We start from the raw sequence: 16,577 nt of genomic DNA on the forward strand, positions 1-16,577 counted from the left end.
GGTTTCGTTTATGTGACTCAGGAGGGAGTCGAGCGACAGGCTCGTGTGATCATGGTGCTGAGCCTCCTGGTCTCGTAAATGGCAGGGAACATCCGTGACTAGGTGAGCGACTGTCAGATTTCAACGGAGCTGGAGAATTGTTTAATATGGAGCAGGAATGTGTTCGTGATAGTTCGTGAATATGCAAGTTTGTTGTGGGACCTGACCTCTTCGGGTTTTCACTTGTCCGCATTAGGATTAGCTTGTTCACAGAAGTCAATAGGCAGTGCCCTCATAAGCGAGATATTACGACAGACCAATATCATTGGATTGCTCTACGTTGTTTATCCTTAGTTTCGATCTTTGCGATAATTCCTCTTGAAAAATTGGGCTGAACTGTAACTTTTTTTTAATGTTAAGCGGTTGTTTACCATCTTTGGTTGTTAAAGGGCTGGAAAGTTTGTCTTGATCTCAGAATATCGTCTTTCGACCTCATCCTAAGCTAGTTTAATGCTGTTCATATTTTCACTGTCTGTTTTCTAACATCTGTGTAAAATGAACATGCAGTTTGTTCGATGTTATGCGACGTATACCTATCCGACTTCTGTATGTTGTTTTGGAATGAAATACAGTAGGGTGAAGAAAGGCACAGCTTCCTTGTTATGGCTTCTCTTTATTCTCTCAGCAGACAGAACGTATGAAACAGTGATACTGGTTATTCAGAAGAGGTGCAATAATTATAAGTTACAGTCAGGAGACCTACATGTCTGGTTCATCTCTAATACTGCATATTGTTACTTACATTTACAAAACCAGTACTGTGAACATAAACATTGGTTTCTTCGTGCCCAGATCAGTCTAAAATCTGCTAATTTTTGTTGGAAATTGTTTGAATCCACAGGTGCTTAAATTCTTGATCAGTACTGGATTCTGTTCCATGTTGTTGCACTTTTTTACACGCGAAGATTAAGCAAATTCTGCCAATTATTCCCTCAGTTTACAGATCATGGATGTGTTTCAAGGGAGTACAGATACTGTTTACTCATTGTTTTCAATACAGACTAGCATGTCGGAATTCGGAAACACTTCGATGGGGTGGAAGGGGGGGGAAGCAGCTGACATTGTGGTTTGCAAAAGGTAGCAAGAGCTGAATACTGAGTTCAGTTCAGTTTTATACATATATACTCGTATGTATATATAACTGTTTGAGACTGTACACCTTTTAATACCGGGTTGGTGCAGTGTACGGTCCTTTTTGTGTCTACAGTATTTACATATTTCACGACAACTTTCAGTTTACCTTTATCGCCCCTTCTTTTCCCATTTCGGTCCAATTCTGTCTAAATATTTTACTGTGTTTTGTTTGTACAACCTTTTTGTGCTAAAACCTTCTTGGGTGATCAGCCGTGTGAGTGCTGACGTTCCAGGCATCTCTATCACCAGGCTTGATGTGGTGAATGAGCATACATCGCCGCTATGGTACATACAGTCTCTCAAATCGATTTCTCGTCCTATTTGCATGTTGTGGAGCAGGACCAGGCGCTGGTCTGACTGACTGCTATACAGGGCTAATATAAACCATTTGAGTGATAAGAAATTAGTGTATCAGTTCAAAAATCAAGACCGTAGCCTAGTTATGCTAGAAAACATCCATCAGGCCGTAAGTACAAGAGTAATCTCTTCATTAAGCACATAGCGGTAGCCAACACATCAAAATTAGCTATTCATGTTGCAGACTGCATTGTTCGAGATTCTTATCCGCTACCCAACACACAGCAACTAGCCGAATGAGGGATCATACCCTTGTAGCTCCAGACCCGTTTACCCTAGTTCACTCCAGGGTTGTTCAGTTTTATTCAATTTTATTTATTCAACACACCAACTTAATTTCTATTCTTATCGCCCTCTCCCGCTCGCCTACACGTTCGGCGCCACCTCTTACCGCCCTCCTTTTTCTTCGTCCTTACCGCTCAGTGAGACTTCAAGCCTCACGAGTTGGTAGTCACCTATACCTGTCGTTCACGTTCGCCCCTTTGTGGTCTCCACTTGCATCCGCCGCTTCCTGTTGCTTTCTGGTTCAGGTTAGGGTGTGGGATTGCTCTGAATTTGAATTTGTATGGGCGCCAGTGGACTTGGGTGAAATCCACGAGTTGGAACGGGGAAAACAAGGTGGGGATTTGGATAGGCGGGCGGTTGGGGTTCCGACTGCTCAGAAGGTAGGACGAGATTCTGTCTCAGGGCGACTTCTGGGCCTTGCTCACACAAGGAGAGAGAGAACACTGAAAACAACTCGCACTTCACCAATAATGTTGCGTTTATTGTGGATGTTCACTACAATTACCTGTTACCCGGCTGTAGCACTTTGAACTGTACACTGGACTAGGGCCAACACCGATTTAACGTCCAGGAGGTTACTACTGATTCCGGTTATTCCCTTGGGCTAATGACTCCCGCTATTTCCTTCTGATGACTCGTACTGACTTGTAATAACTTGTAATAACTTGCAATAACTGACTGCTCTTATTGCCTTGTACTGACCGACTACTCTTATTTCGTTCTGATGACTGACTGTTCTGGAGAGGCAGAAGTCCCGACGGTTCCGGGAACGCCTGGATTCCTCTCCTCTGAAATTTTGCTGATTGGCTGAACCTAAAATTTGGGTGTTTCTCTCATTTGCATTCAGCCAATCCCTATCCAGATCCATGTTAATTTGGGCCTAAGTACAACACGGTCCCTCTGACAGCTCTCAAATAAATGGAGGTACGCTAACAATCGCTCGGTACGCCCCTTCGAAAATTATTGCGACTCGTTTCTTGTCAAATCTCAAATTTTCAAAGGCTCGAACCCCCGCAGTTAAGCATTGAAATCCCCAGAGAACACAGCGGGATACTTCCTGCTCCGTTCTGGGTTTTCAAGAGACCTGCAGTTTGCTTGTCCCTCAGAAAGACCGGATGTTGTCCTTGGCGTCTGCTGGTGCTGGAGTCAATTGTGTATCATCTATTGTTAACAGTACTACATTTCGTGTCCATGTAGTGCATGGTAATAAACAATGTAAATGAAAAACATTCCCGAGGTCCCTGCATGGTGCGGTTACACTATAGGTGGATTTTATCTATGTTAATACTGGCATCAAAACAGAAATCATTGTAAATATGGGCTCATATGAGAAGGAAAGCGCTTTGCAATTCAATAGAATAACGTGTAAAGCTTGTATTCACCTTATGATGACCAGATAAAATGGTCGAAACATGTTGCGATTTTAATAAAATAAATTGAATGTTATACATTCTCTGTGTTGCGTTAGACGGAACGTGATCGTTGATTGGTTAAATTAGTGTATTTTCGAACAAGTTACAGATACAAACACGAGACAACTTGAAAACAGCAAGGAAACTCGAAACGTTGGGTGCAACATATCCGCCCGAGGGCCGCGAGTGGGCTTCCGATGAGTCGCGGAGTAACTCCGATATCGCCTTGACGTTTGCAGAGTAACCGATGGAGCACTTGTCGAACATTTGTAGATATCTCTATCTATATCAGTTTCGAAATTACACGAATTCCTTATCACCCAAATCATTTGTAACAGGATAAAGAGGTAAATTTGTCCCTGCGCTTAATTAATTAATTAAGCAGTATGCCATGAGGACATATGGAGGAGTGGGGATATAGCTCGCAATGCTTGAACTCGGCACTAGATAGAGATTAATGGTCAGCCAAGCCCCGGCCGTTTAACCCCTAGGGAAAGATACCCCCTATACCCTTTGGATAGAATGCTGCTTGGGTCCCAGAGCTGGTCTGGAAGCTGCGGAGATGAGAACAGTCTTTTCCCTGGTGAGAATCTGACTCGGTTATCCATCCCATAACCCGTCTCTGTGCCCACTGAGCCATCCCGTAACCCGTCTCTGTGCCCACTGAGCCATCCCGTAACCCGTCTCTGTGCCCACTGAGCCATCCTGACTCCAGTTCCTTTATAGTGATTGTTCACATTTACCCTGATGATGGAGACGAAGGAGATGTCTGAAACGTTGGTTTGTAATTCCACATTGGCTGTGAGAGTTTCGAATCTTACATGAAGTACAAATATTGTTTCCCTATATGCTTGCTGTTCCTTCATAATTAGCCACTTTTGCAAAAAATCAAACTATTTTTGTTTCTGTGCAACTCAGGGTGTATTTAATGTCTTCATTTCTTGCTGTTCCTCTATTTGTTGTACTTCTCATTCCTCCTAGTGCCCAGATTTGTGCTTTCGTTCAAACTCATTTCTTTTGTATCTGGTACAGAATTCGTTATATTTTTCTTTAAGCCCCCCCCTTCCCATACGTCTTCATGGCATAGTGCTTAATCAGTTAGGATCAACTTAATCTCAATTTACCCTATACATGTTTCATACGTGTGTCATTTCATAAATAATGCACAGGTTGTCAACACTGCGGATTAGATGACGCAACAACAGTGAGCCTCACGTCAGTTACAGTTCAGGGCTTGAGAAAGAAGCGCGTTAATTTGTTTCATTTATAATATGCTCTGTTCTTAAATAACGTGAGTTAGAAATGGAGCCTGCACGGTTCTCGGGTATTGTGACTGTTGAAGATCAAAGGTCATACATTAAGATCGAAACTTTACGTGGAGAAAACCCGACAGAAATCCGCAGTGCTTTCAGTGACGTTTGTGGCGAGTTAACAGTGGACGTAGTACAGTTTCTCGCTGGGCTAGTCGTTTTCGTGGTGGTCATGTGAGCATAAACGACGATCCAAGGCCAGGAAGACCGAAAACATCAACAGATGAACGAAGTGTAAAACTTGTGTCAGATGCTCTTGAAGAAGATCGTCGTGCGACATGTGAGGAACTTTCTGAAACCACGGGGATTCCACCAACGTCAATATTCCGAATTCTGACACATGATTTAAAGAAGAGAAAGATTTCTGCGTGATGGGTCCCTCACTGCTTGACTGCTGAACAGAAGCAGAAACGCCTCGACATTGCAACCTTGCTGAAACAAAGATTCGACGTTGAAGGTCAAGCATTCTTGTATCGACTTGTCGCTATTGGTGAAACGTGGTTTAGAGACTTTGAACCGGAGCTGAAATCACAGCCCAACGAGTGGAGAGCTCCATCTTCCCCACGACCCAAAAAATTTTGACGATCTCAATCAAAGGTCAAACAAGGAATCGTCATGACAGACAGAGTTCCGTGCGGGAAAAGTGTCACAGCGGTTTATTATCCTGACTTTATGCGAAATCTGCGCAGAAAAATGAACAAAAACCGACCTCAGTTGCTCGAGGCTGGGCCGATCATTCTCCATGACAACGCTCGCCCGCACATCGGGAATGTCGTAACATAAAAGCTGCGCCAGTGCGGTTGGCAGGTGTTGCCTCATGCTCCCTACAGCCCGGACATGAGTCCACCAGACTTCGACTTATTCCGAAAGTTGAAACGACCTATGCGAGGCCGTCGTTTTCCCTCTCTGGAAGAGCTTTCTGCTGCAGTACCCGAGCCTTCAACAGATAAACAAAGATGGTGTCCTGGATGGAATAGTAAAGCTTCCCACACGTTGGGACTCGGTCATTGAGAAGCAGGGGGACTATATTGAAGGACTGTAAAGAGATATTAAAAAAAATAAAGATGGACGTAAACAAAAAATTGTCTGCATTATTTCTGAAATGACCTACGTATCTGGTAGAATAACTGACGTAATCTTGTTGGATTTTAGGTTCTGGCACCGCTGTGTTCTGGGATATAGAGCCATGTAGATTTCTCAGACATCTTCGAAATAATTTTTTATTTCTCTATATAGTTTCATCGTATTTTAATAATTTTACCTGTTTTCTTTATACTGTTTAATTAAATATATAATTCGAGACCGTCAATTGCAGAAGAGTGCAGTGTTCCTACACCTGTTTGCTGAATCCGAGTGTGCGTTTAAAGTTCAAACGTTTGAACGGCGTCGGAGTACGGACGAACGTTACAAAGTGGCCCCACGTCCAACAGAACTGCACCTGGAAACAAAATTCCTGACTTAGTTCATATATTTCAGGCACTTATTTTTTTGTTTTTATAGGCTGTGCATAATGTGTACGAGTTATGGAATTTGGTGTCCGTCTGCATGTTTTATCTTGCAATCCGGGTTTTCGACAATAAGATGTAAGATTGGTAGTAAAAGTATCGGGCGAATTTTTTGTTGGGACACGTTGTATAACCCTCGCTTTAGGCTGACACGACATCGGACATTTTTTATGACTCTTGGCAAAAATATATGCGAGGGAAGGTTGTCCTATGCCTGTACATCATATTTTGTTTATTTAACGTGAGGAGTCGGGATAGCATAGTCGGTATAGCGACTGGCTATGGGCTGGACGACCGAGGGGTCGGAGTTCGAGTCCCGGTAGGGTCAAGAATTTCCTCTTCTCCAATCGCCCAGACCGGCTCTGGGGTACACCCAACCTCCTATACAGTGAGTAGGGGGGTCTCTTTCCCCGGAGCGTGAAGCTGACCACTCACCTCTAACTAGTGCCGACGTCAAGAAACTGTGGATCTATACCTCCACTCCCCCATAGTCAAGCACAGTGACCAGCTTTACCGTACCTTTTTACGATGCCGTTAGTTACTCAGACTACGTAGCGAATTGTTAGTAAATAATGGATTGGATAGGATGTGGGAGGAAGCGGTTTCCCTAACATTTGCCCCGGGGGGGGGGTGTTCGACGACGAATCTCAGCCCAAGAGAGATAGTCTCCTGCCTAAGATTTTAACTCAGAACCTTCCGAACATAAAGCACAACTGCTATCCACTCGACCTCCACGTTCGGTATCGCGCTATAAATGTGGTATACACGTATGTATGTCAAAAGTGAAGCTATCCCTGTAACAGGCCTTGGAAACCCATAGAGTTGTGGGACGTCGAGGCTCCCACATTTTCTCTAGACAATCGGTTTACAGATGGCGGACACCCTTTACCTCTCAGGAAGATTCTTGGTACTCATTTCTGTCAGAGGCTGATTCGAACCTAGGGCCATAATGCGGCTGGAAGGATTAAGTCAGTTGAAAATTGCAATGACCTCATCGGAAATTGAACCCGCAACCTTCCGGCTAACTGCGCTACTGCGTGCCCCTAATATATATGCGGAAATAATGTTTTGCATTTACTCTTTTGCTTATTAGCTGCATATTTAAAACTGAAGTGGAGCCAGCACTTTTCAACGTTTGTGAGAACTGATCCGTCACGGCGATGGCTGTGAAGAATGCGACGTTCGTCGGTAGTTTTTTTTATTTTACGTCAATTTACAATGTACTTGACCACTGCAAGTAATAAGTAAATGCGATGGGTGTTTATGTCGTGAAGGCGGCAGCTGCCCAGTGGCAGTACTCTACCTTTTAGTTACATAAGTCTTCTGGCCAGGTTGTCCTCAGTCGTCTTGCTGCTGGGTGCGGTTTCGTTAATTCAACGATTAGCGTGTTCTCGTATCCTGTTATCCGAGTACGGTGTCTGGTGGCATGTTTTCTGATCTCTTCCGTGATGAGGGGTATGTTGAGATCGTTGTGGATAGTTCCGTTTGTTACGTACCATGGTGCGCCTGTGATTCTTCTTAGTGTTTTCGATTGGAATGTTTGGAGGATTTTGGTATTGGATGGTCGAGCGCAGCCCCACAGCTCGATGCCATAGGTCCATATAGGTTTTAAGAGTGCCTTGTATAACAGGGTTTTGTTCTCCAGGGACAATTGCGAGCGTTTTCCTAGCAGCCAGCGCAGCTGTCTCTCTTTCAGCGTTAACTGTTGGCGTTTCTTTTTGATGTGAGTCCTCCACGTGAGTTTTTGATCTAGGTAAAGACCTAAGTATTTGACTTCGGTGTTGCTTGGTATGTTCCTGTTGTTGATTGTTATTTGCGGACAAGTGGTTCGGCGATTGGTGAAGGTGATTTGGACTGATTTCTCGTTGTTTATGCTCATGCGCCATTTGTGGAACCACTGTTATAGGAGATTTATGTGGTTTTGTACGTTTGCGGAGGCAGTTATCGGATTATGGTTCGCTGTGAGTATCGCCGTATCAACAGCAAATGTGGCCACTACTGTTGTCGGTGGTTGGTAGGTCAGCCGAATATATCAAGTATAGGAATGGGCCCAGAACACTTCCTTGCGGTACTCCCGATTTTATGTTGCGGATGCTTGAAACGTCAGTGTTTTTTCTAACTTGGAAAGACCTTTCGGAGAGGTACGATTTCAGCAAGAGGTATATTTGATTGGGTAATCTCTTGATTTTATAAAGTAGGCCTGCTTGCCACACCTTGTCAAATGCTTGTTGGATGTCTAGAAATACGGCTGCGCACACCTTCTTTTCTTCGATTGCTTCCGTGATGTATCGCACCACTCTATGGCACTGTTGCACTGTTGAGTGTCCTGTCCGAAATCCAAACTGGTGGTTAGGTATTAGGGTTGATATGGGTGCTATGGCTGTGACTCGTTTGAGGAGGAGTCTTTCGAATATTTTGGAAGCTATAGGCAGAAGGCTAATGGGCCTATAAGATGTGATCTCTGTATCAGGTTTGCCCAGTTTGTGAATCATGATTATTTGTGCAAATTTCCACTGTACGGGGTAGTAGCCTAGTCGAAGCATACTGTTGAAAATGGCTGTTAACAGCGCCAGTGCCTTCCTGGTAAGGTGCTTGAGGACTTCACCAGTGATGAGATCGTACCCAGGCGTTTTGCGGGGTTTGATGTTTTTGATTTCTTGCATTATTTCCCTTGGGGAGATGTGTTTCAACGAGTGGTCAGTTTGACATGGCATATCCAGATAAGCATTAATTTCCGTCTCGTCGTCCACGGCGTTCGTAGGTAGGGGTGTGAAGACTGTCTCGAGATAGTGTGCAAATGCTTGACCCTTTTCAGGGTGTGTTCTAGCCCAGCTGGCGTCAGTGCGTCTGATTGGAGGGGTTGCTACTGTCGGTCTCCGGAGAGTTTTCGTTGCCTTCCATAACGAGTTGTCTTCAGGTGCTAAGCTTGAGGTGTATTGTTGAAAAGAAGCATTTCGGGTTTCCGTTAAGACCGAGCGTAGTTTGTGTGTGAGACGGTTTAGGAGGGTAATCGTCGGTAGTTGTTGAACAAATTGCAGCTCTTGTGTAAGGGTGTGGTGACGATGGCAGGGATAAATTGGATGTGAAATTTATTCATGACTCAGGGATGTTGTGATTACATTTTATTTTTGTAACCGAACATCATGAGCATTTCCATGCTTTCAGTTAGAATTACTGTACTGCTAGTTAAGAAACGTGTCTGAACAACTTTTGGTATGTAGGTTAGCCAGCCATCTGTTTAAAGTACAGTTTTCACTCATTTCAGATCTCTTAGAGTTCTGCCTGATGCAGGGAAATTTTAATGGATGAATGCACAGATACGGGTGAAGATAAACGTAAAGCTTTCCCTCTAATGAGTACTGCCACCAATTCATACAGAGGCATTGGATGAACGTCGATACTAGAGAGAGAGTTGAGTGCAAAGTTTCATACTCTAGCTTCATTACACCGAAGACAAAATTATTGGTACTCACTAGATAGGGGCATTTGTCCCCGCCCCCAACCCTCGGGCCAGTTCGAACTTAGTGGCGAAAAGAAAAATGTGTACGTCTGCCAGATTCGATTTGTGGTGTCAGTCTGCAGCCGGTCAGATGTAGGATACGCATACTTCTGCAGCCGGTCAGATTTGTCCTGATTCTGCTGTGTGTCAGTTCCACTTCGAGTCGCATGAGACTGTGACCACCGTAGACGCAGGGACAGAAGGCGTGAAAGGGAAGGAGCATGATTGCTTTTAGAAAGTGTGTCCGTATTTCCATAAACAAAGCTATAAGAATGCATTGCCTTGAAGCCACTGTGAACCACGCAAATTAGTTTCAATGATTGCCACATGAGGGCGTCACGTTCGGCTGCATAATTGCAGATATTCATTAACAAGGTTCGAAAAACAGGAGAATGGACCACTGAAATCAGCTAGTAAATGGAAGTATTAATACAGATGTTACATGAATTGTATTTAATTCTTCAGAAAATTAGGCATCGCTCTTAAAATACGAATAAAAGTAGCATGAAATTATGTAGACAAACAAGTTTAGTTTGTTGTAATAAATATTATGTTGCAGGTCTAGCATATTCAGGCAAAGGTCTTTCTTCCATGACAACCAACAAACACTGCCGCACTTACTAAGGAAATGTCAGTAGAAAGTCTGTCTCTAAGTGATTTTACACTATAAACTCCATCAATATGAGAATGTGACCTCGTATTGTCATGTTCAGTCTAGTTATATTAGTATCGATGTAGAGAATGTCATTACCAATACACCACGCTCTAACATTAACAGGTGCCTCGGCTGCGTAACATGGATGCCTTGACGCAGGATATATTGGTTCATTGGCTCTATATTAGAGCACTTGGACATGATTTTACGGAGCTAGCCTGCATGAGCATCTAGTTGCCTGTTTAGAAAAGAACCTTCCAGAGCTTTTTAAAATAAATCGCAATAAGGTCGGCAGATGGTCATATCAAAGAATAAATGAAACTGCATTTTGTGTTCAAGTATTGCAAATGGAAGTGAGCAAACATTTCGACAGAAAATTAAGTGAAAAGTGATGTGGCAGTGATCTGTTGGCGGTTTGTGAACTGTATTACAGTAGTGCTTGCTGGAGCAAAAAGAAGCATGAATTAGGTAGGTAGCAAAAGAGAAGACAAGTGACTTTAACGCAGTGAATTTGTGTCCGATAAATACCACTGTGACGTGACTGTATTCGTTAGCTCTACTGCTTTGCTTTACTGAAGTTTCTGGCTCTTACTGTGATCTGGAGACAGACTGTCTTGAGGTATTTGGAATTTTCCTCGAGTCTCGTTCTAGTGACCTGGTACTGAGCCATGGAGTTTTGGCACTTATCTCGGAATAATGAGTGACGCGAGTATGAAAACTGATGTGCGGTGAATGAGTTTGGTCGAAGTCGTGGCGATAGTTTCGTCGCAATGTTTGAGAGTTGTCATCACAGTGCTGACTCGGACGGCAGCTCCACCAGTCCACGTTGTGCAGACGTTGCCGAGAAATTAGCCCAGCTCTTTGGCTGGCGACAGACTTACAAAGTGGAGAAACTGCAGAGGTCTTTAGCCGACTCCGTTGCCCGAAGGAACCTTCTGCAGCAGGAGCAGCAGCAGCTGCGGATCCAGCTTGCTGCAGAGAGTGTCAGAGAGGTGAGTGACATAAGCAATATTTGGATCGTTGGTTCGCGAAATGCGTTCCGACCAACCAACGGGGTTTTAAAGGTAAGGTAAGGTAATGTTGCCCCTGTAATTAACTAATTCAGCACTACGCCATGAAGGCGTATGGGGGAGAGATCCACATTTTCTTGACTTTGGCACTAGCTGGAGGTGAGTGGTGAGCTTCACACCCCTGCCGCTTTACTCCCGGTGAAAGAGTCCCCGGTACCCATTGGATAGGAAGTTGGGTGACCCAAGAACCGGTCTGCACAACGTGGAGAAGAGAAAATTCTTGACCCTACCGGGACTCGAACTCCGACCCCTCGGTCATTCAGCCCACATCCCGTCGCCATACCGACTGCGCTATCCCGGCTCCACAACTGGGTTTTAATACTAATAATAAATGTAAACGGAGACGTTGCCCCTGCGCTTAAACATCACGCTGTGAAGGTGTGAAGTACCTCGCATTCTTAGCCTCGACCCAGAGGGATATGCTGGGATAGCCACATGGGTCAGTACGGTCTCAGGCGCTTTATCTCGGGGATTGAGTCCAATGATTGAGGTTAGCTCTTTCTAAGGGGCTCAACTGAGTAGGTGTCTTCATTTCTCACCTGAAGACGGACATAGATTAAGTTTCCGAGACATCGTGTCCTCTGTTACCTACAATTCCGGACGATGGGAAAAGTCCAAAACCCAGTAATTCTGTGTGTCATCCACCATCTTCAGAACCCTTTAGGATCTACTTGAGTCCATTTGTTACGCCAGCCATTAGTGGTCCTATTGTACCATTTCCGGATGATGGTGGTAGATAAGCTAGGAGCAGTTGATGAAATGAGAATCGGCAGGGCAAACCGGAGTACGAAGGCTGCTCGAGTGTCACTTTGCCCACCATAAATCCCACATCATCTGAACTTGGATCGAATCCCGGCCCCTGCGGTGCCTGAGCTATGGCACGACCAAGAGACACCGTTTCTCATCCGATAGAAGGCTGGGTGGATCCCAGAGCTTCCGAATATGATGACCAATAGAAACATCGCTACATGTACCGGGATTTGGACACATCACGTCCCTCCGGGTCTGAGCTATAACAACAACAAGCAGCGTTCCCGTGCGGAAGAAGCTGCGATTCCAGAAAGTATTCATGTTGTTCGTGGTGGCTTCTTACTTTGCCCGGTAAATCTTGTGGGAAGGGGGCTATGGGGCTCGACACCAAGACTTACTGACTGACTGACCGTCAGCAGCAAGGTGACTTCTTTGACCAGGACATTCCCCGTGTGGAGGCGGCGTCGAATACCTCCACCGTGACCCTGCGAGTCGTCGGAGGAGACGAAATGGGAAGCCTCAAATTTGAGAGAGTAAAATATGGTCGCGGGTCCAAGGGACTCGGACCAGAGAAAGACTGCGCTGGCGAGGACCAGCAGCATATACAAAAGACAGACCCGTCCCTCGTTAGACAGGGCGCCCCACAGAAACAAGACCGTAAGTGTCAAACAGTAATAAATATCTGATGCGTGGAATTATATCTTCACTTACTCAGATATCTTCTTCTTGTGGGTAATTACGTTTACCTTTACTTTTACATTTTAATGATAGTAATAATCGCATCAGCAACGAAGATTTACTGTACGTGCAGATAATTGTGTTTCTAAAACAAGTCATCGGATATTGTTTTCAGCACTCAACTCATACACGCTTACACGCCAAACGCATGAAGCAGTCCTTGAGAATAACAATAAGCTGAACCTCCATACACCGTTATCACTGACGAAGAATTACCAAATAATAGAGATTACATAGATAAGGCAGACGAGGAGCCTTATAATTATTATAATATTCAGTAGGCTTAGAAGATACCCTATGATAAATGAATGAAAGGAACGTGGAAATGAACACAATAAAACACCCACTACAACAAAATCAGTGTCGAATAAATAGGTAATTAAAACAAATTAAATAAGGACCACATACCATTTCAACCAAAAAGAAAAAGAGAAGCAAAAAAAAACAAATGGGCCAAGTTCAAATATTTCGGACGTGAAATAAAAAATGTTACCGACATATTTAAAGACACCGATTTAAAAATAGCATATAAACTACCAATACTATACGAGAACACTTACAATTGAAACACAATAAGAATGAATATGATAATAGTGGTGTATATAGCACTCAAATATATGGACTGTCCTGTACAATATACAGGCCAAACAGGCAGCTCGTTCAGAACGCGATTCAAGGAACATATGCATCCACCAAAAGACGACAAATATACGTCTGCCTATCCACATCACATTCTAAATACTGGATACTCATATGGGGACATAAAACATGCGATGGAAATAATAGAATTAGCTACAAAACCTAGGCATACATATACACAGAGGGGTCCAAAAAAATGTACTCACTCTTTGATAGTATCATTGGAACAAAATGACATGTAGTTACAATTCTTGCGCGAAGAAAGAGAAAGAGAGTCATTGTATGTGTTCGAAGTGACCACCATCAGCGGCTAAACAGCGTCGATGCCGCCGAACTGCTAAGCGAACTACGGCTATCAGTGTGTCCGGCGTGATGGCTGCACTCGACACTTCGATGGTTTCTCGTAGTGCGTTCAGTGTTGATAAACTTCATCCTTCAAGGTTCCCCATAGGTATAAGTCGAGAGGTGTTAGATTTGGAGACCGTGGTGGGTACTCAGTAGCACCTCTTCGACCTATCCATCGTCCAGGTAGAGTGTCATCCAAGTACGCCCTGACATCTCGATGGTACTGAGGTGGAGCACCATCTTGTTGTAGGTAAAATCACTCATCTCCAAACAACTCTCGAATGGCAGGGAAAATCGATGTCTGAAGTATATCGAGATACACCTGACCAGTTAGGGTACCTTCAAAGAAGAAAGGACGAATCAAACCGCGCGATGACAGACCACACCACACATTAACACCCGGGAGATTCACTTCCTTGCCCACATGAATGTGTGGATTTACAGGAGCTGTTGGTGGCTGATTTCCAAACTCATTCTGCCAGTCGTTGTACCTCTTTAATGTTTTCGTACCACTTCAGTACAGCCTTGCGTTGCTCAAAGAACAACCTTTCAGCCATTGTTGCTGCTGTCTTCTGCTCGCAGTGCGCACGCGGCACGACACTCGCGTGACCCATGTGACCTTTGCCATCTGTTGAGATAACATTACACTACACTACCGCGCAAGAATTGTAACTACATGCCATTTTGTTCCAAAGATATTGACTATCAAATAGTGAGTACATACATATATATATAATGAATGTATAGAGAAATATGACAACCTTTATACGCAAAAATAAAACAATCGAATGAAAAAGATATTGTTTGATTTTAAGAATCGCATATTTGCTGCAGTATATAACCATTACGCTAACCAGTAACAAGTAAACAAAAAACCCCAGCCCACCACCACACCACATTAAAACACATAAACCTAATTATTTCACAGTATCAGTCTCACGTATTCACTCACCGTAGGCATATCGCCATCGACCCTAGACAAGAAAACTACTATCACAAAACGCGCAATAAAAAATGTTACATTCATATATGTATTTCAGTTGTATTGCACGAGCTAAGTGAGCACCTCGCTCCGATACTCGCAGGAATAGTGCAAAGGCCCTGAAAACCAGCAGTAACTGCCAAAACTTGTGTAATAATAATAATACAAAAATGTACTGACATACGAAGTTATGTGAGTGACAGGAAGCCGAAAAGCTATGAACGAGGTAGAAAAAATGCAAATTCTAGTAATTGATAACAGTAATAGTTATTTGTTCATTCTGATATTTTGTTCAAAATTCAAATTAATTTTAACTTAATATATAAACTTGCATATGAGTTATATCCGGCGTTAACACTGTAAAAGACACGACATTCGCCTTAAGGAAATTTTAAACATTGGCCAGTGTAAGGGAATAATAGCAAGATAATAGAGTGTTTATATAATATAACTTACTTGATGATGGCCTGAATGGCTGAAACATGTTATAGAGTGAAAACTATTCAATTTATACATGAATTGTGTCGACAGAACATACAATAAATAGTTCGCATGCAATGTAACGCAAGGGTACCACATTGCAGTATTACAGTTATAGAATTCGATGTAGCACTAAACAGGAATGCTCTGTGTATCAAAAGAAAAAGGAAGAAAAAAAATGACAATGTTGTATGCGCAATTAAAAATTATGGCGTGAAAGAACAGTGGACTGTGTCCCCATAATATTGTGACAGATTGGGCCGTTGCTAGGTGACTGACCGGTAAACACATCTCAGCAACATATGCACAACAGTAGGGCGTCCATTGCTAGGCAGTGCAAGGGTGGACACGCCTGACAACAACTGAAGAGCAGTGTGGTTTCTGTGGGTGATCCGTTCTGAGCCTATATGTGGAACAGTGAAGACTGCTCGAGCAGATTCGCCAGGAAGACCTCGTTCAAAGCAGTCCAGTAGTTGTGTTAATGTAATAAAGAATTTTAGTTATGACGTGTGAAATTATCGAATAAATCGAGTTATCAAATCCGAAACCGATTATTTACTGTTGCGTTTCCAAGGTACGCGTCACACTGGCGGACTGCCACAACTACTGCAGTGCCACTTGAGAGTGCTGCATATATCCATTTACAAACAGCAGGAGTTTTTGACACCCGCAGGTTACTCTTTCTTTGGTTTCGGGCATCAGATGACCAAGCTTGGGTGGGGGAGAGAACTTTGTTTCTCAGAACATAAACCTAATGTGGATTGTTATCCTCTTGGGTTTTAGCAGCGTACAGTCTCGTAGATGCCAGTCACAGTGGCCGCGCGGTCTAAGGCATGAACTGCCTTCGCTCCTTCTGGCGCTGGGATCGTGGGTTCGAATCCCACTCAAGACATGGATGTTTGGCGTGTGTGTGCGTTTATTCTGTGTTAATGTTCTCCTGTGTGTAGGTAGCACTTGCGACGGGCTGATCACTCGTCCAAGGAGTCCTATCGTCTGTGTAAAAATTATTACGGAACTGAATAAGAGGCCAGGGCCCTGAATGGGCTGGAAGGTAAAGGTAAAATTGCCCTTGTGTTTAACGAATTAGGCACTACGCCATGCTGTGGAGTTATAGGTTCACGTATTCGTGGCCCCGGTACTAGTTGTAGGTGAGTGGTCATCTTCACGCTTCGGCCACTTTACTCCCGGGAAAGAGACCGCGGTACCCATTGAATATGAGGCTGTATTGGCCACAGAACCGGTCTTGACTACATGGAGAAGAGAAAAATCTCGCCCCAACCCGGACTTGATCTCCGACCTTTGACCGTCCAGCCCTTGCCAGTCGCTGTACAGACTGCGCAATCCCAGCTCCTAAACCCTCCACCCTACAATGACGAT

The 16,577-nt window shown here is 43.8% G+C and overlaps 1 protein-coding gene across 6 annotated transcripts in view; it reads left to right on the forward strand.

Annotated features, from left to right (window-relative positions):
* The window catches only part of LOC111869695 (partitioning defective 3 homolog), a 203,256-nt gene that overhangs the window by 6,873 nt on the left and 179,806 nt on the right, over nucleotides 1-16,577 (forward strand). For all 6 annotated transcript variants that reach the window (XM_033753529.1, XM_033753528.1, XM_033753531.1 and 3 more), the window contains exon 2: nucleotides 10,320-11,188. In XM_033753529.1, coding sequence (XP_033609420.1) covers nucleotides 10,967-11,188 — 222 coding nt within the window. In that variant the 5' untranslated portion in view covers nucleotides 10,320-10,966. The remainder of the gene's footprint in view (nucleotides 1-10,319; nucleotides 11,189-16,577) is intronic.

The sequence above is a fragment of the Cryptotermes secundus genome, unplaced genomic scaffold (genome assembly GCF_002891405.2).
Source record: "Cryptotermes secundus unplaced genomic scaffold, Csec_1.0 scaffold1344, whole genome shotgun sequence".
Classification (NCBI taxonomy): domain Eukaryota; kingdom Metazoa; phylum Arthropoda; class Insecta; order Blattodea; family Kalotermitidae; genus Cryptotermes; species Cryptotermes secundus.